Below are 23,857 nucleotides of genomic sequence, written 5' to 3'. Positions count from 1 at the left end.
GGTGCTCACAGCGCCAGAGGCTTCATCACGCCCAGCAAAGCTCCCAAACCTCCTCTGCCAGGCCCAGTGGCAGGGACATCGTCAGGGCACATCAACATCCTTTGAGGACAGTGGAAAGGGCAGAGCTTTCCTACTGGGCAAGCTGTCAGAGAATCATCCCGGGATGTGGCAGATATCGATTCAAGTGCTAAGGGGTATGTTTGTACTGTGCAGTATAAACACACCAGTCCGGGAGGCAGCGTGCTGTGCAGAAATGCCTTGAGTCACTTCATGGAGATAAATACTAAGTTTATGCTCTCCCAGATGCAGGACCTCCTTGCCCATATACGGCCCACGACTAGGGCAGCCTTGGCTTTGATTCAGGGGCCGGGAAGCATGGGGATTCACCCCTCTGCAGAGGTTTTGGGGCTGCCGGTGAGTCTCAGGGCCGCGCACAGGTATCCATGCCATGCACAGGGATCTGCGCCCTTGGGGCTGTCAGGTTGGGGTCCACCCCAGCTCTGCAAGCTGAAGGGCCAGGTCCTGTGCTGCCAGGCTGGAGCAAGAGGAGCAACCGCCTTCATCTGCTTTTGTAGGAGGAGTCTGATGCACACAGCCTCCTGCCGATGGCTTTAGCAGATGTGTCCTCCCTGCCTGCAGGAAGGCCAGGAGACCTTGGGAACAGGCGACCATCAGTCACTGGGGTGGGGAGATGGGGGGAGGAGAAGTTTTAAAAAAATCATACGAAGGGACACAGTGGGTGCTTCCTTGGGGACATGGTGGGTGGTTGGATGGGGACACGGTGGGTGTTTCCTTGGGGACATGGTGGGTGGTTGGTTGGGGACACAATGGGTGGTTGTGTGGGGACACGGTGGGCTTGTGGCTGTGGCAGGGGAGTACCTGAGGGACGAAGGGCCTGCCTGCATGACGGCCCCGGGGAGAGGGCCAGGGATGGGGTGTGCCGGGCCGTGACCAGCCCCGCCGCCGGGGCAGCCCCCTGCCCGCCCGGCGGGGGGCACCACCGAGCTCCCTGGGCCCACCGAGCCTTTGCGCGCCGGCGCTAGGACCCGGCAGAGCCCCGCCGGCTAGCGAGGGGAGGGCGGGGCTACCCCGTGATAAGAAGCCAAGCCAATGAGCGCGGGGCCGCTGCCGCGCTTATTTACATCCCGGCGCGACGCATCCAATGAGCTCGCGAGCTGCCAGCCGCGCTGCGCTCCCAACCGCCCCGCCCGGGCGGCCGAGGCGGTCGCGGCTCATTCGGAGAATGGCCGCGGCCACGGCGTGCGGCTCCCCCCCTCCCCGCGAGCAGCAGCCGCCGCCGCCGCGGAAGCGGGGCGACTCCCGGCGGCGGCAGGCCGCTCTCTTCTTCCTCAATAACATCTCCCTGGACGGCCGGCCGCCCTGCCCGCCCGCTGAGAAACCGCCGCCCGCCGGCCCGGGCGAGGGGGAGGAGGCGGCGGAACCGGCCGGAGCCCCCCCGCGCCTGCTGTCCCCGGCGCCCGCCTGCCAGCCGCCGCCCGTCCTGCTGCTGCCCGGCGTGGCCCCCCTCGCCGCCACCGCCGGAGCTAAGGGAGAGGCGGACCCCCCCCGCGGGGGCATCTTCCTGCCGCAGCTGCTGCTGGGCGGCCCCCTCTGCCCGCCGCCCCCGGCGCCGCCCGCCCTGCCGGGGATGCTGGCGGCCGCCAAGCCGGGCGCCCCGGGGCTGCTGAGCCCCACGCAGAGCGCGGCGGGTGGCGGCTTCGCACTGGAGGCGCAGCGGCAGAGGTGAGTGAGGGGACGGGGCACGCCGGGCCAGCCTGCAGCCGCCCCCCCCCCCCCCCCCCCTCAGTGTCGCGGCCCCCCCCCCCTTGCTCCGCCGGTGGCGGGGCCGCCCTGACCCCGTGGGGCGTGGGAAGCTGCGGGACCCCCCGGGGCCCTGGGAAGAGCCGGACTTTCCCAGGGCCCCTCACCCGGCCGGTGGCTTCGCGGGGGGGGGGGGTTGGGGAGCGGAGCATGGGAAACAGCCGCCCCGAGGGAGGCGGCGCCGGCCCCGCTGTCGCTTGGCCCCGGGAGGGAGCGTTTGCCCCGGGGCAGCCCCGCCGGAGCTGTGCCGGGGTGGGGGGGGATTCAGCCTTGGATTCTGCCCTGCCCTGCTCTGCCCTCTGCCTCTGGAAGCGCTGGGGGTGCGGCTCAGCCCCGGGGATGTACCGCTGCCTGTGCGGAGGATGGATGCCCCAGCTTGCGGGAGCGTCTGGTGAGGGGGATTTGCGGAGTGTTTCGCTCGCTGAGTCTCTGGCTGCAGTTCTGCGGTATCCTGAACCCTGCCTCCTGCTTTTCCCTAGCTCGTTTTTTTTTTTTGCATTTTTCTGTTTCCAGGTGAAGCCGGCAGAGTCATTGCTAGGTAGGATTCTTCCTCCGTGCAGCGGCCACACTGCTGATGTAGTGCCTTCTCCTAATCCCTGCGGCTTGTCTGTGCAGTAGCCCTGTATATTAATAAATGCTTGTACCCTGGGAACTTTGAGTCAGCCTCCGGGGAGGACGTTCTGGCCTTCACTGCGGGATCGCCGTTGCATTTCCGAGGGACTTCTCTCAGCCTGAAAGTGTTGGTTTTCTAACTGACTAGAAGGCAGGCTTTTGCTCAGATCTTGGGATTTGAGCTCTGAAGGAACTCCCTTTTTTTTTTTTTCAGGCTGTTTCTTGCTTAAACAGCTTTGTAAAGTGAGCTGGCCCTCTGAGCTTGCAGATAGGCAGAGCAGTATCAAAGGCTTTAGGTCTCTGTGGTCTTTATAGCGGCTTCCAGAGCTTTGTTAGCGAGCTGAAATAGAGATGTTGTCAGTGGTTTAAAGCTGGGGAGCTTTGCTAATGCGGTTGATGGATGTTCCCTTTCAGTGTACATCTCGCAATGGAGATGTCCTGTGTATCCCCAGGAAACGGCTGCTCAGAGGCTCAGGTGAATTTAAAGAGAAGTAGCTGTTTGCCAGTAACGTGGGGGGGGTCTTCTCGTGTGTCATTCCTCCTGGGTTTTCTGCTGTTGAACTGTGATTTACCACCTATTGCTTTTCTTCTTGTAATGGAAGAGACCTTTCCTTCCGTAGATCTTGGAGAAACTGAAGCTGGGCCTGCTACGTGGATGCCCTGTATGCGCGGATTGCTCAGTTGTAAACCGCTTGTTGAGCAGGAAAGCCTGAAGTGAGGGTGTTGCTGTGGCACAGCTCCTTCCTAGCACTCCGGGTCCGCAACAGCCAGCGCACTAGGTGCTGTGAGATTTGATTTAATTGCTTTAATACTGTAAGTAAAGCTCTTGAGGGCAAGTTTTGCATCGAGAGCTTTACAAGCACAGTTGCCTCTGCGGGTGTGACATTCAGTGTGCCTGTGCCTACTGAGTTCTGGACTGATGGAGTTTGTGTAAATGATTCGATCCTTCCCCTTCCCGCACCAAGTCAGTAGGACACTAAGAAAATACTCGTAGGATCTTCTCATTTGATGTCCTTTCTGCCTCTTTCCTTGGCATCTGATTTTAGATGTTATGTTCCACTATAGTAATTCTAATCAATCCACCTGAAAAGAATGATAGGTCAGAAATAAAAGGTGGAGAGAAGTGCAGGGAGGTAATCAGGGGAATGAAAGGGCTTCTGTCTGAGTAATGACAAAACAGACTGTGACTTTTCAGCTTGGAAGAGATGGCTGAAAGGGTATGTTGTGTTGCATTAATCACTTTGTACACTACTTACAGGGTGATTTGGAGTGAGAGTTCATCTATTTTTTTCTTTAAAGAAGAGCGAGTGGAGAGCATCCTCTGGAACTACCAGGCAGAAAATCCACATCTTCACGTAGAGATACGCACATCTGACAGAAGGACAGTTTTATGCTGCCTGTGGGGATGTGTTAGACCCAGTGCATCCCCTCCCAGTCACGCTGGGCGCAGGAGTGGGCGAGATGGACCGTCCCTCTGTAATTACCATTTCAGCTGTGACTTGCAAGGGTGAGGGACTTGGAGCGCTATTTTTGCTGGATGGTTCCATGTTTGCGACAGAGCATCCCTTCATCCCTGCAGAACAGTGGCTTCTCCTCTTGTTGCAAATACACAAGGAGTGATTTGGGGACATTCTTTCCTGCAGGATGGTGGTGGTTATGCTGTTTCCCCTTCTGCCTGTGCCATGCTGCTTGCAGAATAAGGTTCAGAAATCACCAAACAGTCACAAAATGGGTTTGCTTTTATTGGGACTCGGGAATCTGGGTATTGTTTTCCATACAGTAATGTTGCTACTCTAGATAGGTTAACTGTGTGCACAGCGCAAATATACAGGCATATGAAGTCATCGGAGGGAAGGGGGAGGTGGAATCTGTGCTGTGACTCTGGATATCTAATCTTTGTTGCCCACTTAAGGCAGCTGCTCTCCTCAGAGTCCTTTTTTAGTCACTGTCAAGAGCTGCTTTGAATTGCCCTTGGTGGAGCCTCCCTTAAATGCACCGGGAGCACAGGCTGAAGGGTCTCCAGATCTCCAGATTCGCCTCATCCGTGTTTGATGACTGGTGCCGCTGCAGTCCTGTGCCGTGCCCGGGGGTTTCGTCGCGCTGGGGCTTGCCCCGACCCATGGAGATCGCTTTATCTAGAACTGGCAGTTGCGTTGGACGGGGTTTTGTTACAAAACTCGATCTTGTTTGACTTGGCTGCGAAGTTGCAAGAAGCTGATGGGACCGGGCAGCATAGCTCAGGGCAGGTTATGACAGCACCTCTGCTGGAGCTGGCGGTTATTAGCAACAGGCAGGATCTTCGGTACAGCCCAAGGAATCGGTGATCTGCTCGGCTGATGCAATGTGGAGCTTCTCGGAGTTGCTCGGTAGCTGTCGGGTCCTGTAGGATGGAAGCTTCGGCGGTGCACGCTTCCTCGGAGGCTGTTCAATCTGGGTGCTTGGTTTCATTGCGCTGCTGGCTGAGCATTATAAACTTCATGACTTGAACCTTCCACTTTGGTTTTCCTAAGGAATCTTCTGTTTACAGGATCCTAAATGACAATGCTGTTTTATACCAGCTTGCTTAATCTGCTTGCCATCCCTTCTCCTTTTCCATCTTGCTCTGTTCTTTTGTTCTTTCAAAGAACAAGCCTCACAAAAAGCAGTGGAGGGAGGCAGCAAACAGCAAACAAATCGCCATTCACAGCTTTTTAATGAATTTCTGCAGCTGGGTCTGAAACTGGCAGAGCTTTCTGGGGAAACACAGATAACACAGGGCCCTGAAAATAGCCAGGTTATGAAAGCAGGAAGAACGGGAACAGCCCTGAATGTCAATGCTTGTTGTGCTGCTGAGGTTTCAGTATAGTGTAATGTAAAGCAGATGGTTTTGCCATATATTAGCTGCATTTTGCTAGGCCTAAGAATAAATACAGAGACTAAATTATTTGCAGCTGATGCTTTAATGTCTTTGGTGTTCAGTGGTCAGGGAGCTGAACTGAATGTTCATGGCTGCTGATAAATCAGAAATGACTGAGCTAATTTAGGTCATTTTAAGGGTGGGAGTTTAAACAGCAGTTGATAATAGCAGCACTTTGGAGCAACTCCACTTTTAAGTGTTAATTGGATGCCAGATTGCTGACATAGGTGTGATCAAATTAGTTTCTTGGGTGGAATGGCAGAAATGCTTGGTCAGGCTTTTATGCTTATGATGGTTAATGTGTTGTTTTGTCCTATGGTCAGCTTTACTGCTGTTTTCACTTCAAGAAATATAAATATTTTCTTTAAAACCCCTCTGCCAATAAACAGATTTTGTTGAGATGGATTAAATGTCATGTTTAAAAGTCTCTTAGTTTTAATTTTGGGCCGTATTTGGGATAACTTGAGCACACATGGTGCTTTTCAGGGAGCAGCAAGATCTGTCAGAGCTGGCAAGCTTTGACCTTTCAGGCATGAACGGTAGACTGAGATGTGCTGCTCAGGGCTGAAGATGAACATACTCTAAACATGAACGTTAAATAAAGTCAGCTGAAGTGTTAAGGCTGCAGTCTCCTCCTCAGCCAGCACAGTTCGCTTTGGTGGTTTTCTCTCATATGTGCAACTGCAGGCGCGTTGTGTGTGTCCAGTATTAAATGTTTATGATGTATAACTGCCTGTAGTATTTATTATCTGACATTCCCAGCCAGGTATGTCAATTGGAAGTAAGCTGCATGCCTAGCAGGAAACTTGGAGATCAGAAAATCCACGTCCTTGTGTCCTGCACACCTCTGAACAGGTCTGGCGCTCACAATCCTAGATGCTTTTAACACCGAGGTTATTCGAGCTCTTCATTTAAGAGTCCAGAGGCTTTTCAAGTACCTTTGATCTCCAGGCAGGACTAGTCTGTCCTGAACTAACTGTACTTGCGCCTGGTTTTTACCTGCAGGCAGATTCTGTAGCTTTTCAAAGCGATTGCACAGGAGCCGCGGCAGCGGGTTTTGGATGCTGCAGGAAAGGGGGTGCCCTGGAAGCACCACTTCCACTTTTCCTTTTCCCTCGCTGGCAGCTCACAGTTCCTCCCCACAGGAGGCGATGAGGGTGGTCAGAATGATGTTGTCTTGCTCCAAGTCAATGAATCATCAGCTGAGAGGGAAGACACTACCAAATTAAATCTAAAAAGCTGAATAGCTTAACTTTGGGGAGGAATTGGTGAGGCCCTGTTTCAGACCTCCAATAAGCAAGTCCTGTTGGAGTGTTACCGCCAGAGCTTCCTTATCGTGGTGCTCCTCTGCTGTGGACTTTAATGTACAGCCAAAACCTTATGTAGCAGCACAGCTTTTGTGGTTGTTCTCTGACGTTTTACTTGCAAGATTTACTTTACTTTACAGCTTCCCTTTCCGTTAAGAAAAATAACGCAACCTTTAGTGGACCATTATTTCCAAATGTAACTCTTGACTCTGAAGTCTGCAGGATCTTGGTGTACTGGCTTGAAGTGTCATTGCTTCGATTCACAGTCTGAAATAGTTACCTCCTCTCTCCTCCTTGCCTCCCTTCTCCCAGATTTTAGCTGGTGAACAAGTGCCTCCTCCTCAGTCTGAGCACTTAGGAGTTCCCAAAGCTCCTGTTGAGCAGCGGCTGTATGCTGAGCGCTGTGGGTGTCAGTGAGGACATGTTTAGGTTGTTGGGGCTCCTTACCGTAACTTTGCTTAGCCTCAAAGTCCTTCTTGATAACTGTGGAGATGTGGACTTCCAAAAATCTGTGTCTGCTTTGCCGGCTGACTAGACAGCTATCTCGCGTAGCTGTGGGTGAAGCTTCTTCGGGGCTGATGTGTGCTCCTGGCACTGTGATGGAAACCATTCAGAACAGTTACTAGCGGTGATTCTCAGGTTTTTTGCAATTTACTATGAACTGTGGGATATGGCAGGGAGGGAAGGATCTCTGCTTTCAGTTTCAAAGAGCCGTTCTGAGCTACAGATTAGTTCTTCTGCTCTGGGTTTGGGTATGGTTTGTTTGGTTTAGAAGGGGGGGAAAAATAAAAGGTGGAGAGAAGGCAAGTGACTCTTCAAAAATTCTCTATTAAATATTTTTTTATTATTTCCTGCAGTATGTGTTATATCAAATCTTGAAGACTTAACTTCAGCTGTCATGTGTTCCTCCTTTTTCCATCTGTCAGCCAGTTAAAGCCGTGAGGCTGTCAGGCTGAGTGAGCTTGAAGATGCTTTTGAGCCGCCTTTTGAAGATAGTTCTGAAGTCTTCTGGCTCTGTAGTTTGAGTTTAAAAATGCATACTCTGACATTCACACAAACATAATGAAATTTGGATTCTTTAATGAGCATGAGGTATTGTTGATAAAGCGGGTGACTGCAGATGGAGGATGCTTGGCTAAAGCCACTCTGTCATGCGAGCTCTTCAAATGCAGAGCTTTAAACTCCTAACACTTTGGTTTATAGCTGTTGTGTATTTAAATTATTATAGTTTAATTTCTGGAAAAGGTGTTAAATGAAGAACCTTTAACTGGTCTCATAAGCAGAAGTGAAGCAAAAGTGTTTCACGAGGTAGCCCTCTGATTTGTGAGATATATTGAGGTTTTAAAACTGAAAGCTTGCTGCCAGATGACCCTGCTGCCTGAGGCTGGGATCCTGGGAGCTCTGAATGCCCTGACTCTGTGCAGCCACCCTCTCCAGGGAAGAGTTCTCTTGTGCCAGCTCTCGCTCAGTGTGGCGGTATACACAGTTGTCTGTTTTGAATTTTCTTCTCCTTCCCAGTTATAAGCTTCTCTCCTTTTTTTTTTTTTTAACTTGGGAGTTTTATTCTGCCAAAGCTTTTATTTTAACAAGGCACATGATGAAATGACAGCATCATCTCTCAGGGAAGTACACGAGTATTTCTAGCATAACGTCCACAGTGTTATCAAGGGCACGCTTTGCATTTCACTTGCTGGTTCTGGTCAGCAATTCAGTGCTCAGTGAGCAAAGCACAGAGGGAACCAGGTTGGTGAGGTAGGAACACCTCCAGAAGCTGGTAGAAAAATAAAGTTGCTGGTGGTTTGCTGGCCAGCACATCTCGTTTGGTTTGTGGGAAGCAGCAGGGATTTTAGGAGTGGGCTCTGGGCACAGCAAACCTTACATCTGGTTTGGTGGTTCTGTTGCAACAGATGGCTTTCATAATACTTACTGGAAGGCATTATTTTATCCTTGGATTGTCTAAACACTCTTAGCACCAAAACAATGTGATTTATGAAATGTAATGAATACAAAGCTCGTTTCCTAGTAGCATTAGGTCTTAATTGTGTGTGGTTGTGAATCAGCAGTGAAGTAGCAACTGCTGTGAAGAGTATCTAATTTCTTTCCTTGTTAGTATTTAAAACTCTCCAGGCTTAGTAAGCTTCCCACTTACTCTGCCTCCACGTTCGTTCAAATTATACTTAATTTCTGTTCCTTCTTGCCTGTCCCCTAGGCTGCATGACACCTTCTTTTCCTTGCATGTGGCTTTACTGGTGTTTGAGGAGTGCAGGATTTTCTCCTGGCTGTTTGGGGCCAGCAGGAAAGCCTCTGGTGCCCCTTCAGTCTTGCAAGCAAACCTTGAATAAGAACACAAAGGTGAAGGGATTCGGCCTCATCCTGAGGTGTCACAGAGGGATCTGCTCTGAAGCATAAAAGTACTTTTCCATGCTCATGTGACTAATTTGGGTTTACTCTTTAAAATGAAGATTACTGGAGGAATAACTTAAACTAGCTCTGCTGTGAGACTTGTATTTATTTTGTGGCAGTCTGATACTTAAATAGCAGAATGAGCTCCTGGGATGGTGGCCTGCAATCCAGACTGCGTGTTTGTGGTGCCATAAGACAGTGAGTAGCTGACTTTTTGAAGGAGCACTTAGCTCTACACTTACTATTGGTTATGCTGGGTGTCTTCTCTGCCACTGCCTTTCATGGAACATCAGAGCTGAAACCATCTATCCATGAAAATGCCTTGCTTGATGCTGCACACTTCATAGCGTATTCTTCATTAAAGTCATTCGTTTCACCAAATATACGTGGGTTGATGGTGATTCAGTGTAAATGTGGTCTCTGACTTCTTTTGGCCTTAATTACTGAGAACTTGTTCCTGCTGGTGAGCTGTATTCAATCTGCTTTTGAGCAGGAAACTCATTAAGTAAGCACCGAGGGTGGTAAGGCATGGGGTGCTGATATGGGAATAGAGATGCTCACACTCATACACTCAGATGCTAGCCTGAAAACAGTGTATGTCTCCTGGTCTGCATAAGTAATGGCAGTTGCAAAAAAGTAAGCTTAAAAACTGGAACTGATTTTCTTAATCCTTTGATCCTAGTGTTTTACTGAACCACAGTTCATATCTGGTTGTTGGCTTGCCTGTAAGGAAGGAAAACAACCAGCTTAATCTTTAAAAGATGTCTTGGAAAAACAAATCTGACAGGTATGTCTTCCTATTGTAAACAAGACTTCTTGTGCAAATTACCTTTGACAGTTGTTGCTAAGCTAGTGCTTCCAAAAACCAATAAATGATTTTTGTCCTTGTTATATTAATAACTCAGTCCCTTGACAGCTGTGCTTACATACTGAGGCCTGTAAAGGACCTTACAGAGGGACATCCATATTGAAATAAAACTCTTTCAAGTGAGAAATAGGAAACCAAATTCTATTAGCCCCTAATTTTACACAGTAATTAAAACTCCTTGACCTCCCCCATTCCAGCCATCTATTAGCAGTACATATGGGTAAAGAGCAACAGAGGATATAAGCCTTGCTGCTAATTTTAGCCCAGTGCCTGGGGGGGTGTGTGCCTGCGTGGGTGCACGCAGCATGGCATCCTTCCCCCAGCAGAAGGGTGATGGATGTGACTCCATCTGAAACAAATCCACCCTGGGCTGGAGGAGGTCTCAAGTCCTGTTACTGTCTGGCGTTTGCAGCGTCTTTGAATGCTGGTGTTGCTGGGCTTGGTGGGCCTGGAAGTGGTGTGGCTAAGTCACAGCAGAAGATGGACTTCAGGTGATACGTGGGTGAAAGTAGCTGAATGGTGATTGAACTCTGGCTGTGTGGTTGGCTCGGAGTGTAAACCTGTCTGTGTGAGAGGTGGGGGGTTAATTGGGATGGGAGAAGAATCCCAGTAAGACTTTAGAAAACTTCTGATTTAGTCCTTCAGGAAGGAGTGAGACCAGCCAGCAGAAATGCAGGAACTAGAAACGGCAAAACAGAGAAGCTTCGAAATGGCCGAATGGCAGCTGCAGACAGGGACTTAAGGAAGATCGTTGGCCGCTGTAAGGCCCAATATTTGGGGTTAAAATGAGATTCATGAGGGCTGTTTGTTTCCAAGCCTGGAAGCAGAGCTTGGGAGTGCTGAGCAGGGGCATGGGTGCTCAAAGGGCTGCCCCACTGTCCCTTAGAGGACACAGTGGCCCAGGAGCGGGCGTGGAAGAGGCTGGCCTGTGCCTGAAGCAAAGTCTGATAGCACAGGGTTAGTATCTCTTTTGCATTCGACTATATCATCTGCTAAAGAATGGTCAGCTTGGACACTTCCAACTGCAGCAGCATCCTGAAACTTTACCCTTGTCTTCTTGGGTGTCTGCAGGTAGCCCAGCCCATGGGTGGAAAGGGGGAAAATACTCTTGACAAGCCATCGGAAAGGTCACTGTTCTTTAATCTGGAGCTGTGACTTAACCAGCTCTTTCCTTTCAGTTTGTAAGATGTGACACACGGGGATTACCGGTGCTATACATAGACTGCTCTTAGCTGTGTCCTGTTCTGCTGGGAGCACTTCAGAGCTGTGTCAGCCTCGGGGCTGGGATCCTGCGTGCTGCTTGGCCATTGTTCTCCCTCGGCAGAGTTTATCTGCCAGCGCTTGGGGCACTGGCAGGACTAGGAAAGGGCAACTCTGAAGCTGAGAGCACTCACAAGTTGGGTTTCCACAGTGGGAAATCCATCAGAAAGGATAAATGTGTGGGCTGGCTGCTGCTTCCCAGGATGGGAGTCAAAATGCTGCTGCGAACTTAGTTTGATGGGGTTTTATCTGAACACAAGGGGTTTGTGGGGTTTAAGCGCGTGTTTAGCTCATCGGGGATTCGGCAGCAGTGTTGGATTGTGTGTGTCTCCGTGTGTGCGCATGGAGATAAGCGAAGGCATAATCCAGAATTCCTCGGCTTGATAGCCCCTTATCTCTGAGCACGTGCTCTGGGTGTTTTCTCTTAGTGGGTCCCCTCGGGGGTGCTGGCTGTGCAAACACAATTGCTGCTTTTTTTTAATGTTGAAGTTGTGGGAGTCCTGCTTTATTGGCTCCTACGTTAGTGGGGGGAAGCACCCAAAAGTGAGCTCCTGGCCAAGGATGTACAAGCAAGCAAACCCTCTATAACTTGTCAAGCAAATAGCTGGTATAGGCTAATGGGCGTGTTTGAACTTTCTTTAGGATCCTGTTGAATTTACAGCCTGTTCCACAGAAATCATTAATGCTTTAATATTGGATACTTAGATTTCTAATTATCAGGTAGCATGTTGGTAAAGGTGTGTGTAATGTAATTTACAGTGCCCGTATAGATTTTAGTATTCTGGTTTGGTCTTTAGGTTGCATTTGGCAGTAAATGCTCTGTGTAAACTACTTAAAGTTCTTTGAATTCCAGTGCAGATCAGAGCACAAGCAAGAAGTTTTATCCTAGATGAAGCTGCTTAGCACAGGATATGTGACTTGACATTTTTTTTCATCGAGAGTAGCAGCCACTGAAGCAATTCTGTGCTGTCTGTTGTTGCATGAGTAGAGCACTCAAACTAAAGAAAAAATACATATGTGTATGTATATAACAATAAGTGCAGACTATTCAAAAAGTGTTAAATTTTGCAGCGTGCTCCAAGTCCTGCACTACCTGACGAAGTTCTGTGTGTTAGTGGTACTGAGGAATCTAGCAAGTCTCTCTTGGCTGCAGCAAGGGAGCTGTGTTGCTGTAAAATGTTGGCTTGAGTATGCAAACTGCTTCGGGTACCGTAACTGGATTAGTGAGACCTTTATGTGCACCTTGTTTGAGATTTAAGGGAGGGTGTCTTGCTTAGCATCTGGGATTCTTCCAAGGTGAGAGCTTCACTTGAGGACAAAATATTTATAAGCATAGCTAAAAATGAAGTTTCCTGTTGGCAGAGTGGGGATGAGTCATTGTGGTTTTGAGTCAAGGGGCAGGATCTTCCCTTCGCTGTGGCAGGTTTTTACTTCCAGATATGCTCTTCGAGCAGCAGGTTCAGGTGTTTGTCACAACCGTCCCTCTTAGCAAGAGCACGAGGTGGTGTTCAGGTGGTGTAACGCTCCAGATGGCTGAGCGCACCCTCACTGCCCCTGCGGGCAGTTGCATCTGCAGCGCTGAAGTTACTAGTGAGAGTCTTGCAGCGGCTCTCCCAATCTGTCCGGTTACTTACACCAGCATCCTTTTACAGAACCACTTTTTTTGTACCAATGCCTGTTGTCATTGGCATTAGCTGTGTTTTTCCCTTTGCTCACTGCACATGATGTCTTTGCATCCAGCCAGGTCTCCCCCAGGAGGGGAGGAAGACTGTGGGTGTTACCAACGGCATTCTTGCCAGGAGGTTTGAGATTGGCCTCCACATTTCATGAAGGGTTTTTTTCTCTTGCAGGTTAGATGCCAAAGTAGACTGGAGAACCACGTGTGGTGAAAGCATTAAACATTCCTGTATAGTTCCCATTGAAAAGCAAAAAAAAAAAAACCAAAAAAATAATTAAAAAAAACTTTAAAACTGAAGTGGTTGGTGAAGGGTATTGAAGCTGTGCCAGGAAATGTTCTTCAGTAGCACCCCTGGTAGCTGTTGATTTGTAGGAGGCCGTCTCGAGCAATACTGATGGTGTTAGTCCTGTGGGAGGATTTACCTCTCTTGTGTTTACAGAAAGGGACACTAATTTTTCATCCTCCTACCTGTTTGAGTTGTGGTCTTTTTTTTCTTTTAAGAATGCCTGAACAGCACTGCTGAGAATCTGAAGACAATTTCCTTCTACAGGAAAAAATAAAGTTTTATATAGGAGTATAAATTATTAGAAATTCACTGGAAAAGGGCACTAATTATATTTCGTTATGAGATTGTAAGTGGATTTTGGCATTCATTCTCTTGACATACGTGAAGACACAGACAAAATGGCAAATTGTTTCTCTTGAACTTGTGGTAAGGAACGAGGAACTAATCTGGTTTCAGGAATGCTCAGACTGAAGTGACATTTATGTCAATGTATAAGGAAGAATACTGGAACTTTCATAAAGTGCTGGTTTTATGTTTCCTGGGATAGCTCAAAACAGGAGAGGCAAATGCCACGTTGCTAATAATCTGCTTCTTGTGGAAATCCATAATTTTATAGCAAGTCCTGTGCATCGGTGACGCTCCCCGCAATGGCGATGCCCCACAAGGAGTGAAACTACCACGTCCCACTGGCAAGTCTAAGGAGGGGGGAAAAAAGAGGTGAAAGCACCTCTTTTATCGCTCAAGCAATTTACATTTCTAGACACCATGCTTGAGAAAAAGCAGCCAGATTTTGTTCATGTCCAGAACTCTGGTGTAGCTTCTCTGTAGCAACAAAATAGTGTGCTTTGGTTTCTGACCCAGCTCAGGCTGGAGAGGAGGGAAGGCCAAGTCACTAGAATTAGCAGATTGTCCAGCTGTTTCAAAGTCCCGAAGTGCTGGGCTTCAAGACCAGACTTGAATCCCAAGTAGCTTTTTTTGATCTTTAACTTGAATTAACTGAAGCTGTAAATGGCTTTGCTGTGTAAAAACTTTGCTATAGCTGTTGGCAATTAATAAATCCCACTTTTTTTGGACCTTTTTTCCCCCTTCTGCACCCACCCGAGGTGCCATGCTTTTGCTTCAGTGTTGGATGTTAACTTGCAGGCATGAAAGCCTGGCCTTGGCCTGAGTGGTTGGTTTCTTGTGGGTGCCAGAGCTCCGATGCAGTTGAAAGTTTGAATTTTTTCCAAGAGTAGATCTTGTCAAACCAGAGTCCTGCAACTTTTGTCTCGTGTTGTCAACACTGACTTCCATGGCAGTATTGTCCATTAGTTGAGTTACTGTGTCACTTTGGAAGAAAACCTTGGACTTGAATGCATGTGGCTTGTGCTAAAAATGTAGCACAATGTGTGCTTAAACAAAAGCAGAAAATACAGAATCTGATAGTTGTAGTGTCAGCAATTTGCTGGTGGCAGTTGAATCTGAGTGCATTGTTCCTATGGAAATTGCAGTCGTAGTTTCACAATTCATTTGTAAACCTCTACCAACAAAGAATGGTACTTTGACAATAGTAATGTATCTTACTTTGGCAAAGTCTGTTTTTTTTTTAGCTTAAATGTAATGTCCTATTACTGTTACGCTAACTCACATGATTCCTACTATTATTCTCCTTGCGTCTTCCATTCTGGGATTTCAGATGGGTATTGAATACTCTTTGCTTCCTCTAATAACCCTCTCTATTGTTTTCCGGAGAGATCTGTCAATTTTATTGAGCTACCATCGTAGACTCTCAGTCTGCTGACTCCTGCAGCTGGAGGCAACTCTGTTGTGAATCGAGAATACATCACAGATGTGGTGACACACAGGTCATCATACAGATATATCTATATGTGTCCATAGATTGATGTAAAATGACTTATTCCCTTGCCTTGATGAGGGGGGTGCTTTTTGTGGTGGTACTTCTAAGATTTTGAAACCAGTATTTGGAAGCTTTTTTTAGGTGTTTAACTTGTAGGTAGGTGGTGTTATTTGTTGAAGGTAGTGAATGCTCTTGTTAATAAAGTTGGTGTAAATACTTATTTCAGGGGTCCTAGAGGGGAGAAAGTTCTTGGCCTTTTTAGGAACTTCAAAGTCTTAGTTAAGCACTTTTCCAATTAAAAAAAAAAAAATCCAAAAAACCTGCTGTTTGTCGTAAGGGCTCATAGATCTGTTGCAGTTCATAAACTCAGAGGCCATGAACTAATACTGTTCACTCTTCGTGGTGTTGTACATTTTACAGAAGGCGTTTTATCTCCCAGCGCTGCTCTCTAGACTTTTTAGAAGACATAGTGGAATATGCCAGTGTACGAAGGTACTTTTTTCAAAAGCAGCATTAATCTCAACTCGTTGCATGCAGTCCTCTCCCTCCTCCACCCTCTTCCACGCCAATATCTGAGGTCCTGCATGCTAGTGCTGCCATCTGATCATAAAACTGGCATGACTTTTTTTTTTTTCAGAGCACTTAACAGGTGGTGGTGGTGGTGTTTTTTTTTATAATTGCAGAACCAAGCATATATCTGGGTCCCCAAGACACAAAAGTTTGAAGAAGATGCACTTCATCAAGAACATGAGGCAGTATGACACAAAGAACAGCAGGTAACTTCTGGGGGTCAAGGTGCCTCCTGTACTCCGGTGAAGTAGGATGTGCTCAGCTGTGGACTCCAGTTCAATGCAGTTAATATCGGTGGGAATAGGGTGGTGTCCTTGGTCTTGTTAGTTTGACACCTCTATCAAAGGCAGTAGGTGCTGGTATCTGCTGCATCTGCAGCGATATTCTGGTGGTTCTGCCATCCTCCTCGGAGATTAAATCACTCTCTTCCAGCGCCCTCCTTATCTCTAGCACACAGAGAGCTTGAACCTGAGGAGGATTTAAGGAGAAGGGCTTGGTTTAGCCAAATTCTGGGCTTGTAGTTGCTGGGCAGAAGAGAAGGGGGAGGCTGCATTCATATGTGTTATTAATAGAGGTGTGAGACTTCATTTAAATGCAAAATATTATCTACATCTTTTCACAAGGTTTGTGTAAAAGTTACATAAATATAGCTTTGTATTTAAAGGCTAGGCTCTCCTTGGAGGAGCTCCCAAGGTGATGGCAGTTACTGAATGCTGAGTTTTGATACAGAGCTTGGCTCTGAAGACATAGGGTCAGAATGAAACCTCTGCTTTTGTCCTGCTTTCTGAAAACGTAAAATCCATAGCAGTGTCTATGTAACTTGCAGAGCAATTTAAGAGGAGTTCTGTGTTCATGTTCCACAAAAAGCTGCTTTGTAACTTCCGAATTTTAGTTCTTAACCTGATCTTTCCCTATCTGCTTACAGGATAGTGTTAATCTGTGCTAAACGAACACTGTGTGTGGCTTTTTCTATCCTGCCTTACGGGGAGAGTTTACGGATCAGGTGAGTCATCTTGAACTGCTTTGTGAAATGTCTATTGTTTGGAAAAGATCTTTTTAAATTAGTATGGTTGGTGTAGCTCTCTTGTTTTGAAGCAGGTGAACTTACTTAACTTACCATTTGTGTGTAAGGACAAGAGCTTGCTCTCAGAGCAGTAAAATCAGACATTGCCACAGTGTCAAAGTGTTCATTCAAAACCCAAGAGAAAAATAGTGGAAAAGGTAGGCTTTTCTTCAGGTGTTTATTCGCATTTTAAAGCCCTCCAGTCCTGTGAAATCCCTGAAACCAACTTTGAGCAGATGATGTGACTTGTTGCTGTGTAGGATTTCCTGTGCTTCTAAAATGGTCAGAAATCAACAATTGTCTTCGTGCCACAAACAATGGCGTTAGTAAAAAAGTATACAGAGCATCAGGGAATAATGCTGCTGCCTTTATGGGAAACCTTCAAGGTTTTATAGTGATGTTAAACTTACTTAGATGTAAGGTGCTTGTCTGTTTTTTCAGCTCTAAGCCATGAATGTCATTATTTGCAAGCTAAGAAAGTCAGAAACAGTTCAGGCTGACCGAAAGTGGTTTTAGTGTTTGTACTACGTTTGTGTATAGATCTGTCAGTGGGATCACTTATGAGAAACAAAACCTGCTAACTGGATTTCCCTGCAGCTTTGCTCAGTCTGCTGTAAAGTCCAAGTTGATTCTGTGGAGGTCTGTGATCTACAACGATACCGTAGAAAATACTAGTTTTTAGTCTAATCCACTCTTGGCAAAACAATGGTGTTGTCACTGCTGTCCTGCACATAACTTATGGTTGAAGGAAACGGATGTTTAGCGGTGGGAATTGTATTGTATGCAAATATATTTGCCATAAAAATAGTTGATGGGAAAATAGTCTCTCACTTGATACAAAAGCAGCAAGGTCACTGGAGCTATTTTAGAGCAGTTCTGAGCACTGTGGGGTTCTGCTGGTAAGCTGGCAAGGCAGCTCTTCAACTGAAAGCTGCTCCTTCGCATTGGAATATAGGTGACCAAGGTGCATGCTGCCATTGCTGAAGCAGGGGTCTGCTGGCAGCCTGAAATTATTAATTTGAGCTTGTGTGCACAGTGGTTGGAAAACTGCGATTCAAAGGCAAGTTTCTAATCCTGGAAAACTTGTAATACAGGTCATGTTTGCTGTTAAGGGTTTGAGCATTAGCGTGTTATGAATTGTATGGTCTTATGCAGAAAGACCGTGTTTAAAAAAAGTGGTTTACTTTTGATAGGTGTATTGGTACAGATTTGAGTTAAAATGAGGTGAAATCTGATTCTTCGATTAATGAACACCTCCATGTTTTGAGAAGAGTAGTTAAAAATTAATGCCTTCTTGGAGGTGGGATCGAGGGGTTGCCCTGTTCCCACAGAGAACTCTGGACACACCAGAACTCTGGTGGTGTTGGCCGTGGCTAGTGCATGTCCTGGTGTTTGCCATAGGGAGAGGAAGCTGGCCTTGTGCTGCATTTCATAACAGCGTGCTTTCTTCTCTGCGTTTAGTGATCTAAAAATGGAAGGACAGAAGCAGCGACATCCTTCTGGGGGAGTTTCAGTCTCTACAGAGATGGTGCTTGGACTGGAAGGAGTAGAGCTAGGTGCTGATGGCAAGGTAAGGAAGTTTTGTTTGTGGGTTTTTTTTCATCTCTTGACTTGTAATGCCAGTGACCAAACCACTGACTGGAGCAGGGGACAGCAGGTAGGTAAGCTGGCTGCTTTCACCCTGTGACCATTTCATACTGGGGCAAATCCCTTAATTTATGCTTTTCCATCCATAAAGTGAGAGCTGTGACTTTTCAGAGCAGTGGAAGTTTGTTCAGATCCTTTGTTTGAAATGTTTGGCTCATGATAAAGCTGTTTCTGAGGAGGCTGTTGAAGCCTGTGATCAATTCTGCCTCTGTTTCTGGAGAATTGATTTGACTCTGGTATCTCAGGCAACATGAGTGATGTTTTGATAGAAATATGGGTGAAATTCATTTTAGTTAAACTACTGTACTGCCAGATTTTTACTGGTGTGATTCTCCACTTTTCTTTGCCACCCCACCACATTTTTCTAAAACGCTTCCCTACTGTTGTGGAAGCAAGGCATTCCTCATCCAACTTTTCCCTTTCCTCCTATCCCACAGTTTCAAGGTCCTCACTCCCAAATACAGGCTTCAGGGGACTCTGAGTTGGAAAATTCTAGATGTCTGGAAATAAACTTTTCAGTACATTTTCCTCTATAACTACTGCAACTTTCTCTTCAAGGTTGTGTCCTATGCAAAATTCTTGTATCCGACCAACGCCCTGGTGGTTCGCAAAGCCGACAGCCATAGTGTTGTTCCCTCGTGTCGAGCCGGTGCATCACGGAGTCTTCCTGGATCGAGATATAAATCTGTGACAGCAAAAACAATACCAGCAGGAACAGACATGGGTAAGGACGGCCGCCAGCTGCATCATCGCTTGTGCACACAGCAGAAAAGGAATATATTTTGAAACGACTGCAAGTGGTAAAGTGCATTATTAGAAAGGATGTGCTGCAGCTGGAAGGAGACTGGTTTTAGTGCAGCCCGGTGAAGGAGGCTCGATAATGAATTATAAATGACGAGCCTTAGGACTGAGACTTGCACACACATTCCTTACATCCTCCGTGTATCTGGCCTAGTTCTGTTTATGCAACCAAAGGAAAGCAAAGCTTTTCCTTGGGAATGGGAAGTTTTGTGTTACTCAAAAAGAACATCTGGTGTACAAGGATACAGGTGGTCCTTCTTGCCTTCTAGCACAGTAACAATGCATAAGCCAAAGAGTGAGTGACAAGAATCCCCTCTTTGGTGTAAAAAAGGCAAACCTGACAGCTCTGCTGTCTGATAGAGTATAGGCAAAATATTTCAGTCCTGTGCAGTTGTTTTCCCTGCGTATTTGTGGATGACAAACTTGGTTTGCACCAAGTCTAAAACGGTGCATCAGGCACATGCTGGAGGAAGAGCTTGTGTGTTTTTTAGTAATTCTAATACCCATTTATGAAATGCGAACATGACTGTAGCTGCAGTTTGCCTTTACTGTGGGTTCTGCTGAAAATCTTAATGTTTGCTGTTTGAAAACTTTTGTAAAGAGAAAGCGGGGAACTTAAAACTCTGTCTTGTGACCCAATATGCTTTCCTCGTTCTGTCAGGAGGTGAAGCTGGGGAAGCCACAGAGTACGATCCAAATCTTCTGGATGATCCTCAGTGGCCATGTGGAAAACATAAACGTGTTCTCATCTTTGCCTCTTACATGGTGAGTGACTTGTAACTACAAGCAAAGTCTTAAAAATCAGCCTTGAGGCCACTTTCAATTCTGTAACGTTACAGAAATGTCACGTTGTGAATACTAAAACTCGGCTTTGCCTTTGCTTTAGCGTCTGTGGAAGACTTGTTTGGCTGTCAGTACTCTTCACAAGATAAACTTTGTCTCTTGTGTTTCAGACTACAGTCATAGAATATGTGAAACCCTCGGACCTTAAAAAGGATATGAATGAAACCTTTAGAGAGAAGTTTCCTCATATCAAGTTGACACTGAGCAAAATTAGGAGGTAAGAAACAAGCATTGAATAATGAGAACATCTTCTACACTGTACGAGGATGCTTTCATCTTCCACTTGTCTGGAGCAAGTACTAGATCTATTTATATGTGATTAAATACTGATCTCTTGTTGCCAGTTGAGCTGACTGTGGGATGACAGCCCTGTACAGGAATGTTTAGGATGCTGAGGAAGGGTAACAGTTGGGTTTCGTAGTTCCACCTAAAGGGTTTTGTTACGCCAGCTGTGGTGTGTGAACACTCACAGCCAGTTACCAGTGAAGGAGCATTAGTCTTGAAACAAACCCTTGTAACCCGATTGCTTGGCTGTAGCGCAGTCCCACTCTAACTGGGTTGTCTTTCTGGACCCTCTGGCTGTTTTCACCTTCCAGTTACCAGACTTGCTGATGACTGTGGACTAGACAGAGGGGTGTTAGGCCTGGGGAGTCTCAGTAAGAAAAGCATTTTGTGAAGGCAGGAACATGCCACGCAATTCCTCATCTTCCAGGAAATGCATCTGGCCGCTCATCAGCGAGGTGCCCTGTTGCGCCTTCAGAGAGCTGTAATCTTGCTGGTATGACACGGCGGTTGATGCAATCGGGGCCGTCTGAAATAGCCGGCTTAAAACACGATTCTGCTGAATCACCAGGGCTACGTGTAACTCTGCTCCAAGTGGAAGGCGTGCTCAGGCAGAGTCTGTATTCTGCCAGTGTCCTGCGTACTCCCCTCGTAGCTGGTTTGAGTCGTGTGTTCTCGCAGAGGTCGTCTTGCAGGTGTAGCATGGGTGGCAGCCACGAGAGGTAGCGTCCGCTGTACAGTCTGCCTTAATGCTGAAGCGAAGGGCCGGCTGTTGCGGGAAGCACATAAACCAGTCTGCCTTCCCCCTCAGACCTGATTCTTCCACGAGGTGTGTAGCAGACGGGTCTCTCTGCAGCAACCGCTGGGATCTGCACGGCTTTGAAGTGGGATTCTGCAGGTCAGGGTGGTTCAGCCTTATGATGTGACTCACAAACCAGTTTGGGAGCCCGGAGGGAGTTGTACAGCAGTAGCCTGTGTGTCAGTGAGGCAGCTAAGGCCCTGACGCTTGTGGGCAGATGAGGAGCTGTTCTTCTACAGTCGATGTTGTCAGCCGGGTTAAATCAGTTTGTGCATCAGCTCCAGCTTGCTGCCAGCTGGAGTTCTCCAGCCTAGGATAATACTTGTCACAGTTTTCCAAATAGGACTCTTGCCCATAGGCTCTTTGGAGTTCCCATGCTGCAGTGTTGCTAGAGCACTTCATAAAAGCTGTCGTGTTTGAGAGGGCGTCTTTTCTTTTTTCCTATTCCCAGTTTGAAGAGAGAGATGCGGAACCTGAGTGAAGAGTGCAATCTGGAGCCGGTTACTGTCTCCATGGCTTATGTTTACTTTGAGAAGCTCGTCCTCCAAGGCAAGCTCAACAAACAGAACCGCAAACTGTGTGCTGGTGCTTGCGTTCTGCTTGCAGCCAAGATCAGCAGTGATCTCAGGAAACATGAAGTTAAACACCTTATAGACGTAAGTACTATGAGGCTTGTTTCAGGTGTTGTCCAAACCTCTCTAGCTCACAGAACAAGACAAAGATTAAAGCCAAGACTTTCAGCAGTGCGTGCTCGCATTTAAGACCAGCTCTTTCAGGCAGTTTTATGTCTCATTAGGGCTTTTCCTTGATTTTCTGTAATTCGTTAAAACTACCTGACTGCTGCAGTCTAATGTCCTGCTGATCCTACAGTTGAGGTTATTTTTGCACTTGCTGTTTTCAGGCAAACATATGTAACTGCTGTGTGGGTGTCACTGCTGAGCTGATAAGCTGGTTTACTTGTCTGATCCCTGGCAACACTTGATTCTGTAGGTACAGCTCTGGCCATGCATCACTGACTCCTGCTTCACGCTGACTTAATCTAACAGTGCGTTGGTATCTTGTGGATTAACTGATTCTTTCTCCCCCTCTCCTTTATTTTTATTACTATGATAGAAACTAGAAGAAAGATTCAGATTCAACAGAAGAGATCTCATCGGTTTTGAATTCACCGTCCTTGTAGCTTTGGAACTGGCGCTCTATCTTCCCGAAAACCAAGTTTTACCTCATTACAGACGGCTCACGCAACAGTCTTAACCAAGCTACATTCCAGCTGGATGGAGATGGCGTCGCTGAACGCTGTTGGTGAAGTTGCCACCGGCCTTTCTGTGCCGCTGTGTGCATCCTGCCGTGGCTACAGCTAGTTTTGGAGTCTGCAGTGGGGTGTTGAACTGCCGAGGTGTGCGTTACGGACACGTGCCAAGTCTGGGGGATGGTACGAGAAGAGTTACTGAACTTTATTTTCTGTTGGACATTTAAAGCACAAATATTCACCAGTCAGCTGTCCTGGCTGCTTATTATTCCTTATTTATCTTTTTGGTTTTACTAAAACTGTTCTTCCCTATGAAGAATACTATGGTATTGTTTCTTTTTGGTTTTAAGCCTTTATTGTATTCCTTGAGACTAAAGGAAACATCACTTTCATTCCAGTGCACCATAAAGTTCAAATGTTTCTAAGAATCTTCTTGCATTTTTACATTAATGAAATGCATACTTTATTTTTTTAAAGATGTGCCTAAAACTGGCTGGTCTGGTACCAGTGCTTTTTAAGTTAGTTACGTTATTTAGTGGGGAATCCTGAATTTGTATAGCCATTTATTCTTTACCTGCATTGGCCTTGCATATAAGGAAAACAATTCCAGTATATCTGCACTAATGATACACAGGGCATCTATTCTCTACTATACTATAGATCTAGAAGTAGCGAGATCGAAATTACTCCGTTCCAGTTTAGTTAGCTATTAATACCTTAAGAATACAAATTTTGATTTTAAAAAGGAAAGGTGGTTTGAAAATCTGTCACAAAGTACCACGTGCTGAACGAGGTAGCTGCAGCAAAGCGATTGCCATCGTAATTCACTCCGCAGTGGAAGATGAGCGCTTGACTAAGAGCAATTTGCTGTCAGATGTATCACTTAGGGTTTTATTTGTTTCAGTGTTCCGCAGTCTGAAATAAGCACCTTCTTAGTGCGACTGTATTATATATGGTCGTACGTGCTCTGAGCAAATACTGAAGTCAGTAGAGCTACTGCTGCCCAGCGAAGCCGACGAAACAAAGCACGCTCGATATTTAAAATGCTACTTTTTTAGTCCGTTCTTCCAAGCATTGCATCACTGTGATGGTCCTCATAAAACTGGCATTGGTTGCACATCTTAACAGCCACTTAACGGGTGGTGCCCAGCAGCACTCTAATGCTTAACCAGCAGAGGTTAAATAACTTCTCTGACCATTGGCTATTCTTTAATTTATTTTTTAAATATCCAGGTTAGGAATGAACTCTCGGTTATATGTGGAACCTTCTGTGATATTGGCTCTTGGGTTTATTTTCTGAAGCAATATTATGATACAAGTAACTGTGTCCATTTGCAAGGAACAAAACTGATGCTTGGCTATTACAATTGAGAAATTTGACTCCTAAATGAAATACTGACCTCGTACTGAGGTAAGGGACCTGCTATCTAATATGTAAAGTAATGTAAATTCCTGTTCCTTGTATTAAATGTTGGTTGTAGCCAAAAACCAAAGCTGAATCTTTTGCTCTTCAGCTGTGTTTTGTCTGAAGCTAATTTGGCTTCATTAGAATTGCAGCAAACTTTATGGGAGCCCCTTCCTCTTTAAGTAGGGCTTGAAATGTGTTTTTCATATATAATAATTAGTGACTATCAA

The 23,857-nt window shown here is 46.6% G+C and overlaps 1 protein-coding gene across 1 annotated transcript; it reads left to right on the top strand.

Moving 5' to 3' along the window:
- The first annotated feature begins 1,228 nt into the window (after positions 1-1,228).
- Positions 1,229-23,857, top strand: CABLES2 (Cdk5 and Abl enzyme substrate 2). Its single transcript, XM_086474718.1, has 10 exons — positions 1,229-1,743; positions 15,389-15,460; positions 15,652-15,744; positions 16,464-16,541; positions 18,063-18,171; positions 18,807-18,972; positions 19,711-19,814; positions 20,003-20,109; positions 21,425-21,629; positions 22,087-23,857. The coding sequence occupies exons 1-10, from the start codon at positions 1,244-1,246 to the stop codon at positions 22,225-22,227; spliced, it is 1,575 nt and encodes a 524-aa protein (XP_086330844.1). The 5' UTR covers positions 1,229-1,243; the 3' UTR covers positions 22,228-23,857.

The sequence above is a fragment of the Leptosomus discolor genome, chromosome 17, assembly GCF_034619465.1.
Source record: "Leptosomus discolor isolate bLepDis1 chromosome 17, bLepDis1.hap2, whole genome shotgun sequence".
Classification (NCBI taxonomy): domain Eukaryota; kingdom Metazoa; phylum Chordata; class Aves; order Leptosomiformes; family Leptosomidae; genus Leptosomus; species Leptosomus discolor.
This window is presented reverse-complemented; position numbering and strand designations above follow the sequence as displayed.

Excerpts from the sequence above, each read along its gene's own strand:
- CABLES2 (XM_086474718.1), top strand. The coding sequence starts at position 1,244 with ATGGCCGCGGCCACGGCGTGCGGCTCCCCCCCTCCCCGCGAGCAGCAG. Across the intron at positions 15,461-15,651 it reads GAATATGCCAGTGTACGAAG|AACCAAGCATATATCTGGGT; the intron begins GTACTTTTTTCA and ends TTATAATTGCAG. Across the intron at positions 16,542-18,062 it reads GGGGAGAGTTTACGGATCAG|TGATCTAAAAATGGAAGGAC; the intron begins GTGAGTCATCTT and ends CTCTGCGTTTAG.